General features: G+C 46.5%; 1 protein-coding gene across 1 annotated transcript in view; it reads left to right on the top strand.

Moving 5' to 3' along the window:
* The window catches only part of THSD4 (thrombospondin type 1 domain containing 4), a 432,381-nt gene that overhangs the window by 60,457 nt on the left and 351,473 nt on the right, over positions 1–20,451 (top strand). The window contains exon 5 of the mRNA XM_066635874.1: positions 19,061–19,505. Coding sequence (XP_066491971.1) covers positions 19,061–19,505 — 445 coding nt within the window. The remainder of the gene's footprint in view (positions 1–19,060; positions 19,506–20,451) is intronic.

The raw sequence follows: 20,451 nt of genomic DNA, 5'->3' as shown, positions 1-20,451 counted from the left end.
AAGGGAGGGCACCAGGATGAGGTCTCTTGTTATCTGGTGTGCTCCCTGGGGCATTTGGTGGGCTGCTGTGAGATACAGGAAGCTGGACTAGTTGGGCCTATGGCCTGATCCAGTGGGGCTGTTCTTATGTTCTTATGGAGACACTCTAGGCTACCACTTGCCTAACCTCCATGCTTCCTCTTCTGCTCCATTCTCTTCCATTTTGAATCCAGGTATCAGGAGGAGGAGGAGTGATGGAGATGGGTGAGTGACAGCAGCAGGCACCTGCTACAGTCTCCCAACTGAGGAGGCCACCTCAGTTGACCTCATGGATGGGATGGCCCTGCACTTGATTAGATTGCAGAGCCTGCAAGTTCTGAAGCTCTGTTTCTTGAAGTTTGCACGGTTACATCCATCAGGAAATGCATCACGAGGAATCTCACGGGGAAAAAGAATTAAAGAGCAGGAAAAAGAAATTAATCTTCTGCACAGACAAGCGCATCAGCAAAACCTTCTGTGGGTGCTTTAGTTGGCCTTATGAATGTGCTGGCTCTGCTTCTGATTTTCTACAGACTTTATTTTGGGCAGATTGGAAATGGGGATTCTGCTTCTTTAGGCAAGTTTTAAATTAACATTTAAGGTGCTATCTTTAGCTGCTTTGATTTAGGATTTCCCCATTTGCACATGTGCAGAATTGCAATAAAACAGCTATAGTGGAGGACTGAGCGGAAGGTGCCTTTTTTTTTTTTTTTGCTCCTCTGATAAATATGCCTCCGGGGTGGCTTCCCACATTATATTTTTCAGACATAACACGACTCCTGTCAGCCGCTCCCACATCTTCATGAGTAACACATGACTTTTTGGAATGAGTAACACACCTGGTTGGAGTTCTCCCCAGCAGATCCTGGATACTTGATCAAAACTGTTCTGAAGCTCACAGATTTCTTAGGAAGTCAGTTTTGTACACTTCAAGCAGGGCTGGGGGTGGGCTGGGGGATCATGCTCTGTTTGAACCCATTTGTCACCAGGTTAATATTTATTAAGAAATGTGCATCCCACTTTTTCATTTATGTCTATTAAAAATCATGGTATCTTACGACAGTTCATAGCAGTAAACAGTTGAAAAACAGACCAAGATGACAATAAAGCAACAAATAAAACATTAAAACAATAAAACAAAATAAAACAATAAATAAAACAATAAAGCATTAAGAGGATATAAAATGCACTGTGGTTCATTAAAAGTTTGGGGAAAATTGATGATCCAACTTCTAAATGACAGTAATATTAGGGGCATGCAGATGTTTCCCCTCCCACAACTATTGTGGGGAGGAAATGGAACATAGAAAGCCATGGGTCTTTGAAGCTTGGTGTTATCTATACTGATGGGCAGAAGCGTCTCCAGGGTTTTCAGCCAGGTTCTTTCTCAGCCCTACCTGCAGATTGTATGTTCCCTTCTGCATGCAAAGCATGTACTCTGCCACTGAGCCCCCTTACATGGAGGGACAACAACATGTCTGCTGGATGTGTTCTTGAAGTCCTTATAGGTCATGCCCCTGGTGGCCACACTGTCCACCTGGTTTTCAACCAGGTTCTTTCCCATCCCTACCTGGAGACTGCATGTGGGACCTTCTGCATGCAAAGCATGTACTCTGCCACTGTGTCCTCTCACCTGGAGGGACCTCAACATGTCTGCTGGATGTGTCCTTGAAGCACTTATAGGCCATGCCCCTGGTGACCTCACAGCATTTGTGTTCAAGAGCCCTACCCATGCTCAGCTATCTACATGTAGGGCTTCTCCATGAAGTCAGGAACCCTGATTGCCCAGCTGTACTCCTTACACACAAATTCTGACTGTACAGATGCTGGGGTGTTTGTGACCAGCAAAGGCATGAGCAAATGGGGGAAGACTTATTGGTAGAGCAATTTCCTTGCATACGGAATGTCCCAGCTTCAGTCCTTGACACCCTTCAGATAGGGCAACTACAAGGATGTGGCCATCTGGGGCATGATCAGCAGGTATAGCCCCACTTCTACCATACATTTGATTTGTGCATGGGTGGGAAATGTCTGCATGTCCCCAATGGTCACCAGCAAACTTCCTTAGGAAAGGAATTCATAAGCGGAGGTGCCACCATACAAAACATTTTCTTTTCAGTAGCCACCCAAGGGATTTCCATGATAGAGAAACTGGGCAAAGGGCCTCAATTGCTGAGCTTAACTGATCATTTTTCATTGCGGTGGTACTCCCCACAATAAGCACAGATCTTGAAAAAAATTAATGGCCATTGTTGTTGGCAACCTTCAGTCTCGAGAGACTATGGTATCGTGCTCTGAATGGTGGTTCTGGAACAGCGTCTAGTATGGCTGAAAAGGCCAATTCGGGAGTGACAATCCCTTCCACACTGGGAGCAAGTGCAGTCTGTCCCTGGTCTGTCTCCATGGCTATGGGCCTTCCTTCTTTGCCTCTTTGCCTTGGTCTGTTGGCCAAGTGTCTCTTCAAACTGGGAAAGGCCATGTTGCACAGCCTGCCTCCAAGCGGGCCGCTCAGAGGCCAGGGTTTCCCACCTGTTGAGGTCCACTCCTAAGGCCTTCAGATCCCTCTTGCAGATGTCCTTGTATCGCAGCTGTGGTCTACCTGTAGGGCGCTTTCCTTGCATGAGTTCTCCATAGAGGAGATCCTTTGGGATCCGGCCATCATCCATTCTCACGACATGACCGAGCCAACGCAGGCGTCTCTGTTTCAGCAGTGCATACATGCTAGGGATTCCAGCACGTTCCAGGACTGTGTTGTTAGGAACTTTGTCCTGCCAGGTGATGCCAAGAATGTGTCAGAGGCAGTGCATGTGGAAAGCGTTCAGTTTCCTCTCCTGTTGTGAGCGAAGAGTCCATGACTCGCTGCAGTACAGAAGTGTACTCAGGACGCAAGCTCTGTAGACCTGGATCTTGGTATGTTCCGTCAGCTTCTTGTTGGACCAGACTCTCTTTGTGAGTCTGGAAAACGTGGTAGCTGCTTTACCGACGCGTTTGTTTAGCTCGGTATTGACAGAAAGAGTGTCGGAGATTGTTGAACCAAGGTACACAAAGTCATGGACAACCTCCTAATGGCCATGTTTATTGGTTATCAGTACATTAATGTGTTTGTTTGTACATATTGCCCAGATGGTCGCCCTCAGATGTGCGGGCACCTAAACTGGAGGAGACCGCAGGGCCCTTAAAGGTGTACCTGCCTGTTTGCATACAACCAATCCTGGTCATGCAAACCCACCATGTGTATGGTGGGGGGACGGACATCACAAGTTAGCCCTGCCCACACATAAATATGGACAAGCAGCAGTCTCAAAAATGAAACAACGGAGGACTCTTTTAGTATCGGTTACCTTTTGGAAGCAATTCTGGATAATTCAGTGTTCTAAAATCCAGGAAGAAATTTGGATGGGGAATATGGAAGGTTCAGGGGTCAACCCACCAAGGTGGGCCCTCTGATGAACACTGTGCTCTTGGTCAGTCCCTGACACTGTCCCTTCTACCACATCAAGGCGCGAGGACTTCTGCGTCAGAATGTCTGTCGTGGAGAATGTCTGACCCCTGTTTACCCTCTCCTTAGAAAGAGGTACGAATACATGGCTTTCAGTGATTATAGGAGCTCTGTGCCAGGGCTTCTGCTGAAGGAAGTTGGTGTGGGCTCCGGTCTGAATCAAACATTTTATATACTTTCCTTTGCGGAAGGGGGAAAAATGGTAATTGTCAATTAGATTTATGAGAGGCTGATGAGGTGGGTGGGTAGCCGAGGCTTAAACAAACAGTGGGAGTTGAAAGGAATTATGTCTCCCCCACGCTAATGAAAAACATTGACCTTGCTTGCAGTTTTGTCAAAATATTAATGGGGAGAGGGCGTGAGGGTTTCTCAAAGACATTTTTATATGCGGAAGGGGGAGGGAGGGGACAGCTGGAGGAAGGTTTTGTACTGAGGAAAGAATCCAGAAATCATCAGCATCTTGCATTGCTGCAACACGGTTTCCCTTTTTCCGATGCCAGCAGGGGAGGAAAAACCTGTTTTGCCGATTTTATCCCAAATACTACTTCTGGTTGCGGTTTATAGCCAAGGTCAGGCATTACTGGAATAATGCAGCAGGAAATTGAAAGGTGTTGTAGTGAGTAGCAGGAAACAAATCGTAACGGCGTGGAGGCTGATATTGAAGGGCGTTGATATGGTCGCTGGAGAGCTGGCACCCGTGTCAGGGCTGGCCCATCCATGAGGCCGATTGAGGTGGCCGCCTCAGGCGGAGAACTGGTGTGGGGGGCTGCTACCTCCCTCCCATGCTCCTCCTCCTCCTTGGATCTGAAAAAGAGGGAACAAAGCAGAAGAGAAAATGTGGACAAGAAGAACACGGTGGGCTAGACTGTCCCCTGATTCAAGCCTGTTGACGTTTTTTATGTGGTAAACAAGCATTGTCAAACCCGTTTCATACAGTGGGCCAAATAGCATTCCTGGTGCCTGCTGAGGGCCGGAAGTGATGTGACTAAGCAGAAGGTGATGTCATTAAGCAAGTGAGGACCAGAAATAAGCCCTTTTTCTCACTTAGCAACTCATTAGCTGCAAATAACAGAAAATTCATAAATCTTCATCATCTTTTCAAGACATGGGAGAGCCCAATTATCACACAGGCTGCCCTTTCAGCAGTGACACCTCGGCACAGCTCAGCAGATGACAGCAGCTGATGGTGGTGCTGGGAGAGCCCAACTATCTGTGGGCCTTGTGTCTGACATCCCTGTGATAGAGTTCCTTCAGCTTACCTTACTCCTGCGGTATCGCAGGGAAGATATACCTTGTTCAGGACTGATTCATATCTCTGCAGGAACCATTGCTCTAAAGACCACTGCTGGGTTTGTACAACCCTGGCTTTATTTCACTGGGTTCTCAAGACACTTGAAGAAATAGCACAGTCGTTTTGGTTTAAGAAATGTTAATTAGGCATGTCTTTAGAAAAAATACTGCAGACACATTATACAGTAGTTCCCTTCTAGTTCAGCGGAAAGTTGGCCTTGGTGTGGTTGAGACTGAGCTCAGTGAAGCCAGCCATGATCAACACCACAAAAGTGGTGATGGTGGCTCCTGGCTTTATGAAAAAGCCGAAGCAACTTCGCAAAATTAATGGCTAAGATGGTCAGGATTTCTTGCTTCCTTGCTTCTTGCTTCCTTGTTGTTGTTTTTTTTAATGTTGACAGTGATGATTATAAAAAGATTAGTTTGGTTTTATTTTTGTATTTGAAGCATTGGGGGGGACACCTTCGGGCACCAGAAGGTGTAATATAAATCTCCAAATAAATGCATAAATTGATAGCTAGGTGGAAACTGTGTGGACGGAGGAAATAAACCTCTGAGTACCAAATGCAATGGCAGATGCTGGTCATGTTGGTCACTGACTTAAGGGCCAGGGATGTGCAGTGCAGGGGTGGCAGGTGAGGCAGAACTGTTGTTTTCCGCAGAGAAGCACCACAGTTGCTTTTCCCTGAGGAGGTTCTCCTTGCTCCCGAGGAGGCTCTGCTTACACCTGCTTTCTCTGTTATAAGGAGAACCTCCTCAGGTGTAAGTGGGCAGGGCAGCTGCAGTGCTTTTCCATGGACTATGTTGGGGCAGGGGGGCCTCACCTGCCCCCCTGCACCACATGTCGCTGCTAAGGACCCACCTGGCCAGGCTGCCCTCTGAACCCCCTGGTACCAGTGGCAACAGTGATGTGAGTCAACTGACGTTTGCTGCAGCAGAATCTGGCATTCCACCTCTAAAAGGGATTCACCCCCCCCCCCCCCGCAGTATTCCAGAGTCATAAGAACATAAGAACAGCCCCACTGGATCAGGCCATAGGCCCATCTAGTCCAGCTTCCTGTATCTCACAGCGGCCCACCAAATGCCCCAGGGAGCACACCAGATAACAAGAGACCTCATCCTGGTGCCCTCCCTTGCATCTGGCATTCTGACATAGCCCATTTCTAAAATCAGGAGGTTGCGCATACACATCATGGCTTGTACCCTGTAATGGATTTTTCCTCCAGAAACTTGTCCAATCCCCTTTTAAAGGCGTCCAGGCCAGTCGCCATCACCACATCCTCTGGCAAGGAGTTCCACAGACCAACCACACACTGAGTAAAGAAACATTTTCTTTTGTCTGTCCTAACTCTCCCAACACTCAATTTTAGTGGATGTCCCCTGGTTCTGGTGTTATGTGAGAGTGTAAAGAGCATCTCCCTATCCACTCTGTCCATCCTCTGCATAATTTTGTATGTCTCAATCATGTCCCCCCTCAGGCGTCTCTTTTCTAGGCTGAAGAGGCCCAAATGCCATAGCCTTTCCTCATAAGGATGACTTTCCTCAAAAGTCATCATCTAAGGCAGTGATTTTCAACCAGTGTGCCGTGGGAATTTGGAGCATGACGGTTGAAAATTGCTGAAAATCTCCTCTGGGTTCTGTGGCTCTGTTCCTAGGGCAACTGCCTGTAGTAAGCTGGAAATAACATCACAAGAGGCAAAGACCATAAAGAAGACCATAGGGATCAGTGTGCCATGAGAAGAAAAATGTTCAGAATCTCTATGATTGAAAAAAACCATAGAGAAGACCATAGAGATCAATGTGCCATGAGAAGAAAAATGTTGAAAATCAATGATCCGAGGGATGCTCTTATTTTTTCAGTGGGGAGTGTGGAAGAAGCCACCATCACTCACAATCCACCACTGGTAAATCACTCACAGTCCACCACTGAGGAGGGCACAGTCCCAATGTACCATTGAGGACCCATTCAGACCTGGCATGAGCACTGATGCCCTGCTTGTCAGCATCCTCAGCCATCTAGCAGCCAGCTGTTGGAAACTGAATGCTGGAATAGATGGTTTGATCCAGAAAGGTAGCTTCTACCGTCAACCATGAAATCACTCCCAGCTTTCAGATTTTATTGCTCTGATGGACTCTATACTGTCTTTATGGGGTATATTTCAAGGTATGCTTTATTATGCTTCATTATGCATCTCAAAGTGTTGGGAGGGCATTTTGGAGACAGGGATTTCTGGGCAGAGGGAGGGCAAAATGAGGGAAGGATTGGGCTCAGGAGGGGGGCAGGATCAGCAGAGGCCTCTGTGATATCCTGTGATATCCTAATCTCCTTCCTGGGCCAGGCAGCCCTACATGGGGCTTCATATAGCTGGTACTGATCTGAGAAGCCCCATAGGGACAGCCGGGCCATTACTCAGGGTAAAGGGAAATATATCCCCTTACCCTGAGGAGATGTCCAGCGACCTCCTGAGTTACATTGGATGCAGCATAGGCCATGTGGCACAGTTTAGGATTAGGCTGTTAATTAAATTCATCATTTAAGGAGGAGCAATTGCTGAACTCCACCTTTGATCCAAAATGACGAAGCCCCTACTGTGTCTGCAGAAAACTGAGCATTCTCCTGCCATGTCCCTGATTAGTTTTCTGTGCGAAGATTGTTCACCAAAATTTATTTCTCAAACATTCTCGTACAAGGAGAAGGTTTTACGTGCATGGGCATTGTGTGTGCATTGTTGACCAGACTCTGTGGTTGCTATCCCTGCAATGATCTTGTAGTGATCTTCCACGGAGGTTCCAATGGGGGAGGGGGGTGTGATAGCCTGTTTCCATGTAGAGTATGGCTTGCATTTAAACACCCCCTTCCAATTTGGCTTGAAAAACCTGACAGTGAAACGTGAGTGCTGGAATGTTAATCTGCACAGTGGGGCAATACAGTACTGAAAGGTGATATATGGGTGGCTTTGCTTGAGACAAGGCTATAAATCCACCTGGCTCTTCAGACGCCTCTTTTTCTTTTTCCTTTGTGAGGAGATGGCACTGAAGTCTCCTGCATCATCCAGTCAGCACAAGCTGTTTGTCAAATTACATTAGAGCCCTCTGAGGTATGAACCTGACTGGCAGCTATGGGTGAGAATGGTCCTGTTCCTCCAGGTTTGTTTTTTTTCTTTCTGAGGCAGATGGGTGGCAGAGATAAACTGAAGGCCATTTTTAGGTCACTACTGGTTCCTACCCTTTTATTGCTTGGTGACACCCTGACCTCTGCTACCGAGGTTTTCCCCATTTTTCAAGAGTTGGTCGTTGTGTGACATCACCAGGCTCCAACATGTGACATCACTAGGTCCCATCTTGTGCCATCACCAGACTCCAACCCAGAATGCTCTAGTTTTTGGATGCATCCAGCCTGGCGTCCCTACCCAGAACAATGAATAAAAAGGCACTGAACTTGAAAATGCTCACGTATTCAGTAACGTGACTAGTCCCATAGCTGACCTAATCCCCAGCACCTCCAGCATATGTTTCATCCACACTACCCTCCCAACCACATCTTCCAAATGCTATTCTCTTTGAACGGTTGGAGTCTAAATTCATCCCTTGGGTTGACATAATGGATTACTAGAAACCCGACTCCAGCAGGCTGCCTGTTAGAACTCTGCAGCGGCCCTCGAGTTTTATTCATTGTGATATATGTTTGAAATATCGATTTGATATTTTAAAAGGGAAGTGACTGAAATTACAGAAGGCAAAGTCTCATAAAAGAGTACGATAAGTAAAAAAAAAAAAGTGCTGGGAGCTCAAAATCTGCTGGGGAGGGAGGGAAAAACACAGATTGAGGCAATAAAAGGTGTTTTATTTCAGGCTGCTGGAGGCTGGGGGCGAGTAGGGTGATGGGAACTCGGGGATTAAACTTTGCCAAACTTCCAATTGTTGAACAAGCCTTTGAAGCAGTCAGTGGCATTGCTGAGGCCGGTCGCGTTATCAGGAAAGACCAGCAGGCTACAGCAAGGAGGGGTTCCGGGAGGCTGGGCTACCCGAGCTTTCTGGAACCGATCTAGAATTTTATTACTGCCGTTGAACGAGTGTGTGAAAGGTGTTTCGTAACTATAAAAGGGAAAGATGAGTGGAGATGTTTTGAAGAGAGTCCGTGAAATTTTTGTTTGTCCTTCTCGTTCTTGTTAACCGACATCCCACTCCGTGTGTATATTTCACGGTTGCAAGATGAAGGCTTTTTAGTTTAGAAAAAAGTCAACTGCAGAGAGACAAGCTGGAGATTTGTAAAATCATGCATGGTGTGGAGAAAGAGGACAGAGAGGTGTCGTAAGGCCTGTGCAGCCTGTCCCAGGTTTGGCATTCTGGGGTTGTGTGTGTGTGTGGCACAGCCCAGGGGTGGCACCATTGCCAACATGTCTTTGCCCCTCTTTGCATTGTCAGCGATGAGGCCCAGAATGGTGAGCAGAGCTTTGAGGTTGGAGGGCCCTCCCTCCTGCCCCTGCCTGCAGTTGTCTCTGAAAAGGGGCACTTTGGAAGCAGTTGGTGGAGATGCCACCATGCCATCACATCACCGCCAACCTATTTCTGGGTGCTGCACTTTGCACCTGCACACCAGGCGCCATTGACCCCAGGTCTGCCCCTCGTCATCATATGTGGGGGTGGTGACACACTGCAGGGTGGTGGTGATCTTTCGTGGAGTGAGATGTCCTCCCTGGGTGTGCAATGTATCAGCAAGGCCACTGGAGAGAAGTAGTTCTGCCTCTAAGATTCAGGAAGATTGGGAAGAGGGTCAGCACGTCAAGCTTTGTCATTTTATCATAAAATATAAAAACTCCTGGACAAGAATCCTGCCACCACCAGCAAAGCTCAGTCACGGGAAGGTATGTATCCCTTACCCCAGTGTTCCTCATATTGTGGGTTGGGATCCACTAGGTAGGTTGTGAGCCAATTTCAGGTGGGTCCCCATTCATTTCAATATTTTTTTTAATAGATTAGACTTGACACTGCCATGGTATGTGACTGCATTTGGGGAAATGTTATAGATCTGTACTTTGAACAGGCTACTATGTATATGCTTTTAACAATGATAGGCAATGGGACTTACTCCTGGGTGAGTATGGGTAGGATGACAGCCTAGGATTGTTAAAAATTTCCCTGCTTGATGATGTCACTTCTGGTCATGACATCACTTCTGATGGGTCTTGACAGATTCTCATTCTTAAAAGTGGGTCCCTGAAAGTGTGAGAACCACTACCCGACCCCACTTTTTCAGTTTTGTCCTCCACATTTCTCTTTTATATCCTTCCCCCTCTGAACCCAACTCCTTGGCGAAAAGGGGAGAACACTCCCTCACCTTTTCAAAAACCACCCAAACGTGAATAATTTTTAACTCGCATCCCCGTTTGTCTATCTGCTGTGCTTAAAATATACATTTTGTTTTCCTTTTTGACTTAGAAGTGCCTTCTGGAATGAGGGGAGAAATGACTAAAATTTCAGGAGGCAACTGCTCATAAAGAATACTATGCTAAGCAAATAAATTTTTTTTATTAGACCATTAAAATCTGTTGGCAGAGGAAAAATGGCTGCCTGACATTTCAAGCTCCAAATCCTCCAACATTTTATGACAGTGCATCTTTTGATCTTTGTCTATATGGCATTTACATTCCTTTCCTGTTTTGCTTCTTTTTTTAGCTTCTGCATATTTTGTCCATTCCCGTTCCTTTCCCTGATTTAAAGCAAGGCTAAGGAGCAAGACTGTCCAACCTTGGGGTGATAAGACATCACAGAATGAATACATAAGGCATAGCCATTCTGAATTTGACTGGTTTACTGGTATTTCCCTAAGGGACCTTGGGAACTGTAGTTCTGAGCAAAGGAATGGGGATCTCTTAGCAGGGAATTCTCAGTGCTCTCACCAAACTGTAAAAGTGTAGAGACATAACATTATTTGAATGGTGGATTCATCTTTACACTATTCACTGCATCTCTTTTAAGTGAATAGCCTTTTTCCCTCCTAGAGGTCAACACAAGGAAAACTGAAATCAGCTGTGCATAGCACGGATTGTTTGATACTAGTAATGTCAAGGGATACACCTCTCCCATCCTTGGATCAGATTTGGAATAACCTGGAAAATCTTTTTTTTTTTTTAATTGAAAAAGTGGGAGCAAATCGGGGAACCATTCAGTGAACAAGCAGTGGCTTTAGGAAGCATGCCTGGGGGGAAAGAGAGTCAGAAGAGGTGACCAGAGCGGGGTAAGTGGGTGGCATGTATGAATGGTAGCAGTGGATGGGTAGAGAATCAGGAAGGCTGATGGGGTAGTGCCCTGCTACAAAGAAGAGAATGCCCTTCTCTCTGTATAATACACACATCCAACCTATCAGTGATCTGTGGTGAGGTCTAAACCTGGGGAGGCACAGAGCATCCTGGATGGTATCATACTGCAAGGCATTTTGGGGGCTATCTGTAAGTCCCGGCGCCTGCGCAATCATAGCGGAGGCTGAGGTGCTGATGCCTTAGCTCTAGTCTTTCAGAAAGACTTGGACAGTCTCGGAGGGTCTCTTGGAGAGACCATAACTTGTGGCAGCTCAGCTTGCCCTGTGATCATGCAACCAATCATAAACTGGGTGGAGCATGTGCACTGCACATCTCTGCAACCCATACATATCTTAGGGGGTTCCTGGCAGAGCATTTGACTTAAGCTTAAACCTAGACTGCTTTCACATTGGGTATAAAACTCTGCTTGTAAAACAAGATCATCAGTGGCAATAACAGAGCAAAGTTTTCTTTCCCAGGGCGAGCACTTTTCTTCCCCAAGGGATAGCGTGCAGGGTTATCGTGGGATCATAAAGCAATCTAGGCAGTTCTCCAGGACAATCTAAACTCCATTAACCAGTATCTCCCTTGCTTTCATTTCCAAAATGGGCCAGAATTGTTTTATGCTAATGAAAACAAAATGAATTCAAATGGCATCTTACTTCTCTTTTTGTGTTTCGAAGAGGAAATTCTAGCAAACCGTTTTACAAACAATCTGTGCCTTGTGATATAGTCAGGCTATGGAGACTTTCTCTTGCAGCAGGAGATGGTTTACACTGATATTAAGAAAGTAATCTTGTGCTGGGGCTTTTAATCCAAACTTCCTATCTTCTGAGACCCCTTTTCACCGAGATTGCACTGAATGATGGTTTGTTTCAGTTTCTGGTATAAGAGTAGTGCTTTTAGAGGGGCGGGGAGAGCTTATTTTCCAAGATCCCTTAATAAATTAGAATGCTCCCCTTCAGGGCTGGCTTTAGGCCAATTTGATGAATTTGGCTAAACTGGGCCCTGCTCCTAACGGGGTCCCCATTTATTTAGGCCAGCATTTATTTACCTGCATCAGAGAGATCACTTCCAAGCAGTGCCTTGCCAAGCCGGCAGAAGAGATGCTGCCAGGACCAAGCAAAGTACAGCTGCCCTCCCTGGCCCCAGAGCCAGCTGCCGGCCTTAGGTGATTTGATCACTTTGGCCAAATCGAGCCCAGTGCTTGGAGGAGCCCCAAGCTGGGGCAGAGAGTGGAGTGCCCGCTGCTAGCACCTCGCTCTGTAGCTGGCGCTCCGGCATGGAATCTTCCGTTCTGAGAGCCCAATCCTATCCAATTTTCCAGGGCCAGTGCAGCAATATCAATGGGGTGTGCACTGCATCCTGCAGTGGGGGGGGGCAGTCACATAGACCTCCTCAAGGTATGGGAGCATGTGTTCCCTTACCTCTGGGTTGCATTGCAGCTGCACTGAAGCTGGAAAGTTGGATAGGATTGGGCCCTGAGGCATTGTGAGAAGAGTGCAGCAAGTGGAATGTTGCTACTTGATGGCCTTCCCACCTGCCCATGCATCTGATTGGCTTGAAATTGGCCCCCCCTGGAGGCATATGGTGGTGACATCATCACTGCCACTTACTTTCAGGTGCCATGCTTTGCTCAGGGCCCCACAGACCCTGGGCTAGATGCTGTTGCTCATTCTAATAAGTAGGCTCTCCCTCTGCAAAAATGTTTTGCATTGGGCCCCACAGCAACTAAGGCTGGCCCTCTTCTCCTTTTTTCAGTGAGGCAAAAATTGGAATTGTCATGCACCACATGCTGTGGGTGATCTGTTCTCCCTCCTCTCTGGTGGTCCAGGGGGCAGCATCTCCCAAGTAAGCACTCCCCCATGAACCACCAGAGAGGGTGGTGTACGGACCGCTCACAGCTGCAGCCTTCAATGTCTCCATCTTCTCTAGTAGCCTGTGGGGCAGCATGTCCCAAGTGAGCACTCCCCCACGAACTACCAGAGAGAGTACGGAATGGATCGCCCACAGGCAGTACTTCAGTGCCAGCTGTGGACCGTCTGCTCTCCACCCTCTCTGGTTGTCTGTGAGCAAGCGCTTGCTAGGTAAGACGCTGGAAGTGATCAAATGTGATTTTTTTTCCTGAGGCCTCGTGGACCTCTTCTCAGGGTCTATAGGACCACCTATGGTCCATGAACCATAGGTTGGAAAGCAGTGCTGTATAGCCACTGTATATATATATATATATATATACTGTATATATATACACTGATATAGCTGTATCGCTGAGGACAAACACAGTGTATACTTTCTAAATGGATACTTTCATCCCTGTTTGCAGCAATTCTCAAAAATAAAACAGTCAGGAAGGGAAGATGCCTTCTGATGCTGATGAAAATACTTCACTCTCCCATTCAGTTTAGTCTTTCTTTCGAGATCAACTACTTTGACAAAGTGTTTATTTGTGTTGTCCCAGATTTGTGGAATGAGCTTCCGATGTCCCAAACACGTCTTCATTGGTGGCTTTTTCACCTGATTTTTCAGATTGGCGTTTGATGCAGTGGTGTTGTTTTTAACATTATTGTTCTGTGACTGTCATACTGATATTTGATTTTTTTTTTAATTTGCATCAGATCCATATGCTACTTTCGATAAAGGATTGCACAAAATTGAGCAAGAGTAGAAATCCCTAAGCAAATTATGGGTATCAGTTACTTAGATGGATTTCTTCACATGCAGCAATTTTGATGGCTGCCAGAGCTGAGCCCTAGGCAGGCAACCACTGAGTAAGAGCCAGGAGATCAGAACCTGAAAATATACCAAGAGCTCGGAAAGATCATCATTGCACAGCCAAAGTCCCAGACTGCTTGAACATGAAGCAGTCATGGTCCTTTTGAGGAGAGCCAATGGCTAGCCTGGGTGGGTGCAGTCATTCTAGTATCAAGGAACCTTCCACTGTTCAGGAAGATTCTCCAACCTGTTGCCTTGTTGGCTCACCAGGCAGTGAGTCCCCACCCTGGCATGTCCTGATAACATCCCTTGCATGATTTTGTGCCTGCTGCCTGAAACTCCTCCGAAAAAAAATCCAAACTTGTTTCATCCAAGATACTATTATTTTTTTGCTTTTGAATTGAGTACATAATTGCGTATCTCAAAGCAACAAACTACTTTCCTAATTTACTGTTGACAAGGGTGAATGCAAAGTCCTTGAAGGCAAAATAAAACCCGTCAGTGTGTTCCATCTAAACCGTTCGCTTAATTACAAATTGTGAGTCAAGCCTTTGCTTCCAGATGCTTGTAGGATGAAAGAAGTGTGACATTTTCTGCCATGCAAGGTGAACATATTCTTGTGTTTAAGGATCACAAAACTGAGCACAAACATAGAAAGTTGTTGGTTCATCTATCTCAGAACAACCTCCTCTGACAGGCAGCCATTCTCAAGGGATTCAGTTAGCCCTACCTGGAGATGCTTAGGACTGAACTTGGAATCTTCTGAATGCCAAACACTTGCTCTATAGTGGAGCTGCAGCCCCTGCCCAAAGGCTACAATGTCTTCTGAACTGCACAGCCTTTGACCTATTGAAATCGCTGATGCTCTAGGCCACCCCTCTTCTCTCCCCCACTTCTTGTTTCACTTCATTCCCTCTTGTACTTTTGGAATGCACAGAGCAGGAATAGTAGTGGTAGAGGTGCCCTCTCCTGTTAGCCATCTCTTGTGACTGCCTCAGTCTCCCTCTGGGGTGGGCCAGACCTCCTATATTCCATGTTCTTTCAAACCAACTTTAATTTAATCAGGGCAAACATTCTTCCAATAATAAGCAACCCCCATCTTAGCTGCTATCAACCAATCCCTCATGATTTCCTAATCCTCTTCATCTATCACTTGGTGAAGATAACTTAATCAAAAATTCACTAGGTCCCATTGGTGTATCAGAACCAGTAATCTGAGATGATGGCTACATCTCAAAACACTTCTCTGATACACTTTTCTCCTTGCAAGAGTTCCCAGAACAAACTTTCTCCCCTCTTGACTGGATTGGATTACAACTCTCTCTAAAGAGTATGATTTTGTTCATAGTTTATGAAATGCAAATAAAATACATTTTTTTTAAAAAAGCTTCCCCAAATGTGAAGCGATTAAGTTACTATAAGCATTCTTCCAAAGAAATTCCCATATGTCTGAGGTAATTGGCATCCCTAAACCTTTTCCTGACTTTTTTTTTGGGGGGGGGGGGGGAAGGGACGGGAGAATAACGTTCTCATTTTCAGAGAGAAGCAAGTAGATGTGATCAACCCATCCTCCACTGAGGCTGTGACAAAGTAGGGTCAAATGCATGTGATGTTCAAAGCATGATTATCCCTGATGGTTTTGTAGCGCAATCTTATGCAATCCTATGCATGCAGTTGGATGTAAACCTGGAAAAGCCAGATTCAAATTCCTGCTCAGCCATGAAGCTTCCTGGATGACCTTGGGCAAGTCACCATCTCTCAGCTTCACCTATATCCCAGAGTTGTTGAGAGGACAAAAGCAGGGGAGGAACCATGCACAACACCCTGAGCTCCTTGGAGGAAGGGTAGCATGTATGTATGTATGTATGTATGTATGTATGTATGTATGTATGTATGGTAGGATCCAGAAGTAAATCGGAGGGGTGTGCCTCTTTGGCTTTTCCTGCTCCTCCTCATAGGGGTTTCTCTGTGACACAGGAGGACAAGCAGGAAGAAGTGGTGGTGGTGACCTTTGACATTGCTGGCTTTTCCTTCTCCTTGTCCTCCTCCTCCTCAAAGGGCAACTAGTGTTTCTCTATGAGAAGGGAATTCACCTCAGGCTGAAGCCGACAGAGAATTGAACAGGTGAAGTCCTGATTCTCTGTACAATTCTTTTGCCACTACTTATTTATACAGGTATTTATATACCACCTTTCTTTGGTCGTCATATTTCTCCTCAGACCTTAATCCAAGGTGGCTGTTCTAAACCCCCGTAGGGATTTTTACAATTGAATAGTTCTAGTCTTTCGTAGAACTCCTCGTTCCAGCTGGATTCCTTCCTGGTCTGGCCTCTCTCTGGCCCTTCGCCTCCCACGCTCCACTTGACGGCAACTCCTCTCTGCCTCCGAGGGTCAGCTCATCAGTATATCAGCGTGTCCTCAGTTCTTGGGTACTTCCGGTTGTTTCGAACTGGCAGCCTCAGATCTTCAGGCATACAAGGCGGCAGCAATACCAACTGAGCCAGACCTCCTGCCCATGCTACACTAACTCCGGTGACACACTTTGCATCCTTGAAAATGAATCTATAACGTTGTTGTTAGCAGCTTCAGATGCTGTGAATAATGGGGTCCCAGACCACTGCCCCCCTGGCCCCAGACTTCGAGGGGGGAGATTAGTAGTATCACCCCTTTCCTTGTCTCTCTAACCTCAAGTCAGTTACCCCTTCTCCTGGGACTTATAGCTACTGTCTATCATCTTTGGACTCTTCTCTTAACTTCTTAAATACAGCCTTGGTGTTGGTGCATCCGGCCTTCAGAACAGTTCTTGCGAGATGCTTGCGTACACTATGAGCTGATTCCATGACATCATCTTGACGGTTGCCCTTGCAGCCTGGTGCTTCAGCCTCCATTCTTTGTAGCTGTGCCTCCTTTGGCCATTGCTGTTGCTTGCTGCTCAGGGCATGGGACCCCTTTGGTGGTGCAAATCTGGGGTACTCTACCATTGATGAGGCAAGCCCACCTCCAAGCAAGTGTGCTTTAAAGTATCAATTACAGCCTGACCATTAGATCATCAATTGTAATCTGTTCCCTGATGGGACCATATTTACATTGTAATGTGAGGACCAAAGGCTAGATTTGAAAATATTGAAGACAGAGGTGATATATCTGGCCCTTATGTCTATGAAAGTTATGTCATAACCTCTCCGTATATTAGAAAATAATTTTGATCAACGAACATTTACTTCCTCCCCCCATCCCATGTGTCTTAAGCCTCCTGCAAATTAATGTTTTTGTTATAATAACAGGCACTATGTGGGATAATAAAGAGCTTAGCTTTGACATTTTTTATGCCAAGTTGCCAGGGCAGGCTTAACCCATTGACTGGCAGGATCTTGTTTGAAAACGATAAAGGAATGAAACGATTAAACATCGTTCAGAGCAGAACAGACATTTCCCAGATCATAATATCCACTTTGCAACAGCCTGTTTTTAATTGCCACTAATTCACAGCCTTCACAATATGTCCCACCCCACCTTCTTCAAGTGTTTTAAACAGCCCATTTTTAAAAATAAAGAGATCTTCCGATTCTTATTTTCATAGGGGATTGCTTCCAATAAGGGCAGACGTTTTGTTTTGTCAGTGTGGATTAAAGTACGCTTGTAATGAAGCCTTCGTTCTCTGTCATGGGCCCAGGTGCTGATTCAGTGCCCCAGTGAAAACAGTCTGTGAAGTATGCCATATTACAGAAGTTGGACCGGTCGCTGATTATGGATGTGTGTGTAACCCCAGGGCACGACTTGAATCTGAGGCAGGCTTTTGCACATGCTCCAGGCAAATGTTGCAGAAGCTTGAACCTTTGTGAACCATCAATTGGATTTTTGCAAAGGCTCAAAAGTGCTCACTGAGGTTGCAGATCCCATGGATCCCAAACCCTGAGGTTTTTGAAATAGGGCCTGGTGTTTTCGCAAAGCTGCCAATCTGTGCAAAATCAGGATCTGATTTTGGGATGAATCTCAAGGGTTAAAGGGCAGGGTGCATCTTAAGGACGGGGCTGAGCAACAGCCCAAAATTGGCATGAGGTTAACCTTTGTCACCTGAGAAAGAAGCAAAAAGCTAGAGAAATGGAGTCATGGGGGGGGAGTAGCAACCCCAGTGCCCACAAAGTATCCAACCTGTGCAAGCATCAACTTCTCACAAAGAATCATTAAGGTCTGAATAGAGAAGAGCCATTGTGAGCAGTCAGTTTCAATGTTCAAATGTTCCAACCTTTTCAGGTCCACTGCTGCTTGTCTTGATTCAGCAGCCATTGTTGTCAGGGAACAGGTGACACCATGCAAGTAGGTTCCAAAGAAAGAGGCAGCTCCTCATGTGGCATGTTAAATCAACACTCTGGTTCACACATGTTTAAAGCGTGTTGATTGATTCTAAACCCTGGGAGGCCACAAATGTCGAAAAGTTAAGTAAATGACTTTCAAAGATGTCCGTGGAACAAGATCCCCAGAGACAATGGAAGCAGGCGAGGAAGAAAATAAACACAGGCGTAAGGAATTTGGATGGTGTCTTTGATCTGATGACTGGAGCCTGGTCTCTGTGATTTCCTTGCTGAACAAACTTTCGAAGTGCTTCATTCCCCAAGCGGCAAGACGTTTCAGGGGCAGTAGTGACTGAATTCTGATGTCCTTTGGAGGAGAACTCACTGGAGGCTCATGGTGTCTTTGTAGTATTTGCTTCCTTTATAAAATTTGAGCAGTGGGTGGAGGTAGATCTTCAGGTATTTCTGTACCCTAAAAGTTCTGCTAACTTTTAGCTCCTTCCCTTAGTTTCCACTGCAAGCTCTCTCATTGTGTTAGATCAAATCAACCAGTAGCGTCACATGGGAGTGTGGCGGGTATGGGCCACAACAGGTGTCACCCCTGGGTGGGGTGATGCCACACTGCCTGAGCTTCCATTCAATAATCTTTGGTCTGCTCTGGGGCCAGCTGTCTTGTGGTCTCACTGAGGTTGGTGTAGTGGTTTGGGAGTTGGACTGAGACCTGGATGAACCAGGTTCAAATCTCTGCTCAGCCATGAAGGTTCCTGGATGACCTTGGGCCAGTCACTCTCTCTCAGCCTCACCTACCTCTCAGGGTTGCTATGAGGACAAAAGGCGGGGAGGAACTATGTACACCGCCCTCAGCTCTTTGGTGACAGGGTGGTATAAAAATGTGATAAATAAATAAAATATTCTTGCTGAACTTTTTCACATTTTTCCCCCTTTTCTCAGAGGCAGGAATAAAAACCCCATTGGACCTGGAAAATATGGTTATGGAAAAGTGCCCTATATACTACCGCTGCAGGCTGACACAGGGCAGTCACCACAAAAACCACGAAGACAGCGACAGTCAACACGGGTTACCTCAAGCCAACAGAGTGTCAGTGTTGGAAACCCATTTGGTCATCCAGTCACCCCTGCCCAGCACCACGGACATTTATACCAAGAAGATCATAGAGCTCAGTCCAGGCCTCAAGTTGGAAGCAGTACCTTCTATCAGCAGACTGTACCCCATTTGCCATCTTTCCCCGCATCTCAAAGTTTGTTCCACAGTCCGGACTTGAGTGTTCACGTTCCGGTATCCCAGCAACCAGTCCAAAGCCAGTCTCCTTCTCAGAGGACCGCGGCAATCGTGTGCACTGGAGCCTATAAGCAGTACAAACTCTGCAACACAAATGTAAGTCGTCTCCTTCACTTTTATTAGCAGTGATTGGGGGAAGGGGCAGGCAGGTGAGCTGGGATTCAGAAAACTGTATGAACTTTGAGAACAGAACTGCATTGCTCCACTGGATATCAAAGAATGAATCTAAGAAGAGCTCCACTAGATCAGGCCAGAGGCCCATCTAGCCCAGTTTCCAGTCTGGCTTCACAGTGGCCCATCAAGTACTTTAGGGAGCACATAAGACAGAAAGACACAACCTATGCACTGGTGCCCTCCCCTGCATCTTCCCCTGTTTTCTGTTTTTGAGCATCTGATATTCAGAAATATACTGCTTTGGTTCAGCAAGCGACCCTTTTGGTATCATGGCTAGTCTATGATAGACTTGTATTTAATTTGCATAAAATGAAAAGCCCCTGATAGACTGGCAGTCTGTTCCTATACCAGCCTCCACCAGTGGGAGGGACACACGCATTATCGCAGATGTGCCATAATGCACACTGTGTCAGTGCAAAGGATCATTGCACAGGTAGTAAAGCTGGCACCAGCCTGCCACCCCCAGTCGGAGGCCTGCGCCTGCCAGAAAAGGTAGGTGCTCTGCTGGACATTGGTGGGGTGGGGGTGGGGAAAGGCGGATTGTGGGCAAGGGGAAGGCATTACAGGACAGGGAGGGCAGGGAAAGGGCAGATCAGACCTGGGAGGAGGTGGGAATGGTGGCCATGGTGACCACTGTATCCTTTCCCCCTTCCCTGGCTTGGAAGCCCTACACAGAGCATCTTGGATTTGCCCCAGTTATATCACTGTTGCACATCCAAGTAGTCCTGTTACAGCTGCTGGGGCTTTACCCAAATGTCTCCTTATCCCGTGGAGACCTCCAGCAGCTACAATTCCCGTGCTGAATGCTGCAAAGCCTACACCGGCACTGCTGCATCTCAGCCCAGGACTTTTGTTAGGATTGGGCTGT

This window comes from Tiliqua scincoides, chromosome 8, assembly GCF_035046505.1.
Source record: "Tiliqua scincoides isolate rTilSci1 chromosome 8, rTilSci1.hap2, whole genome shotgun sequence".
NCBI lineage: Eukaryota > Metazoa > Chordata > Lepidosauria > Squamata > Scincidae > Tiliqua > Tiliqua scincoides.
This window is presented reverse-complemented; position numbering and strand designations above follow the sequence as displayed.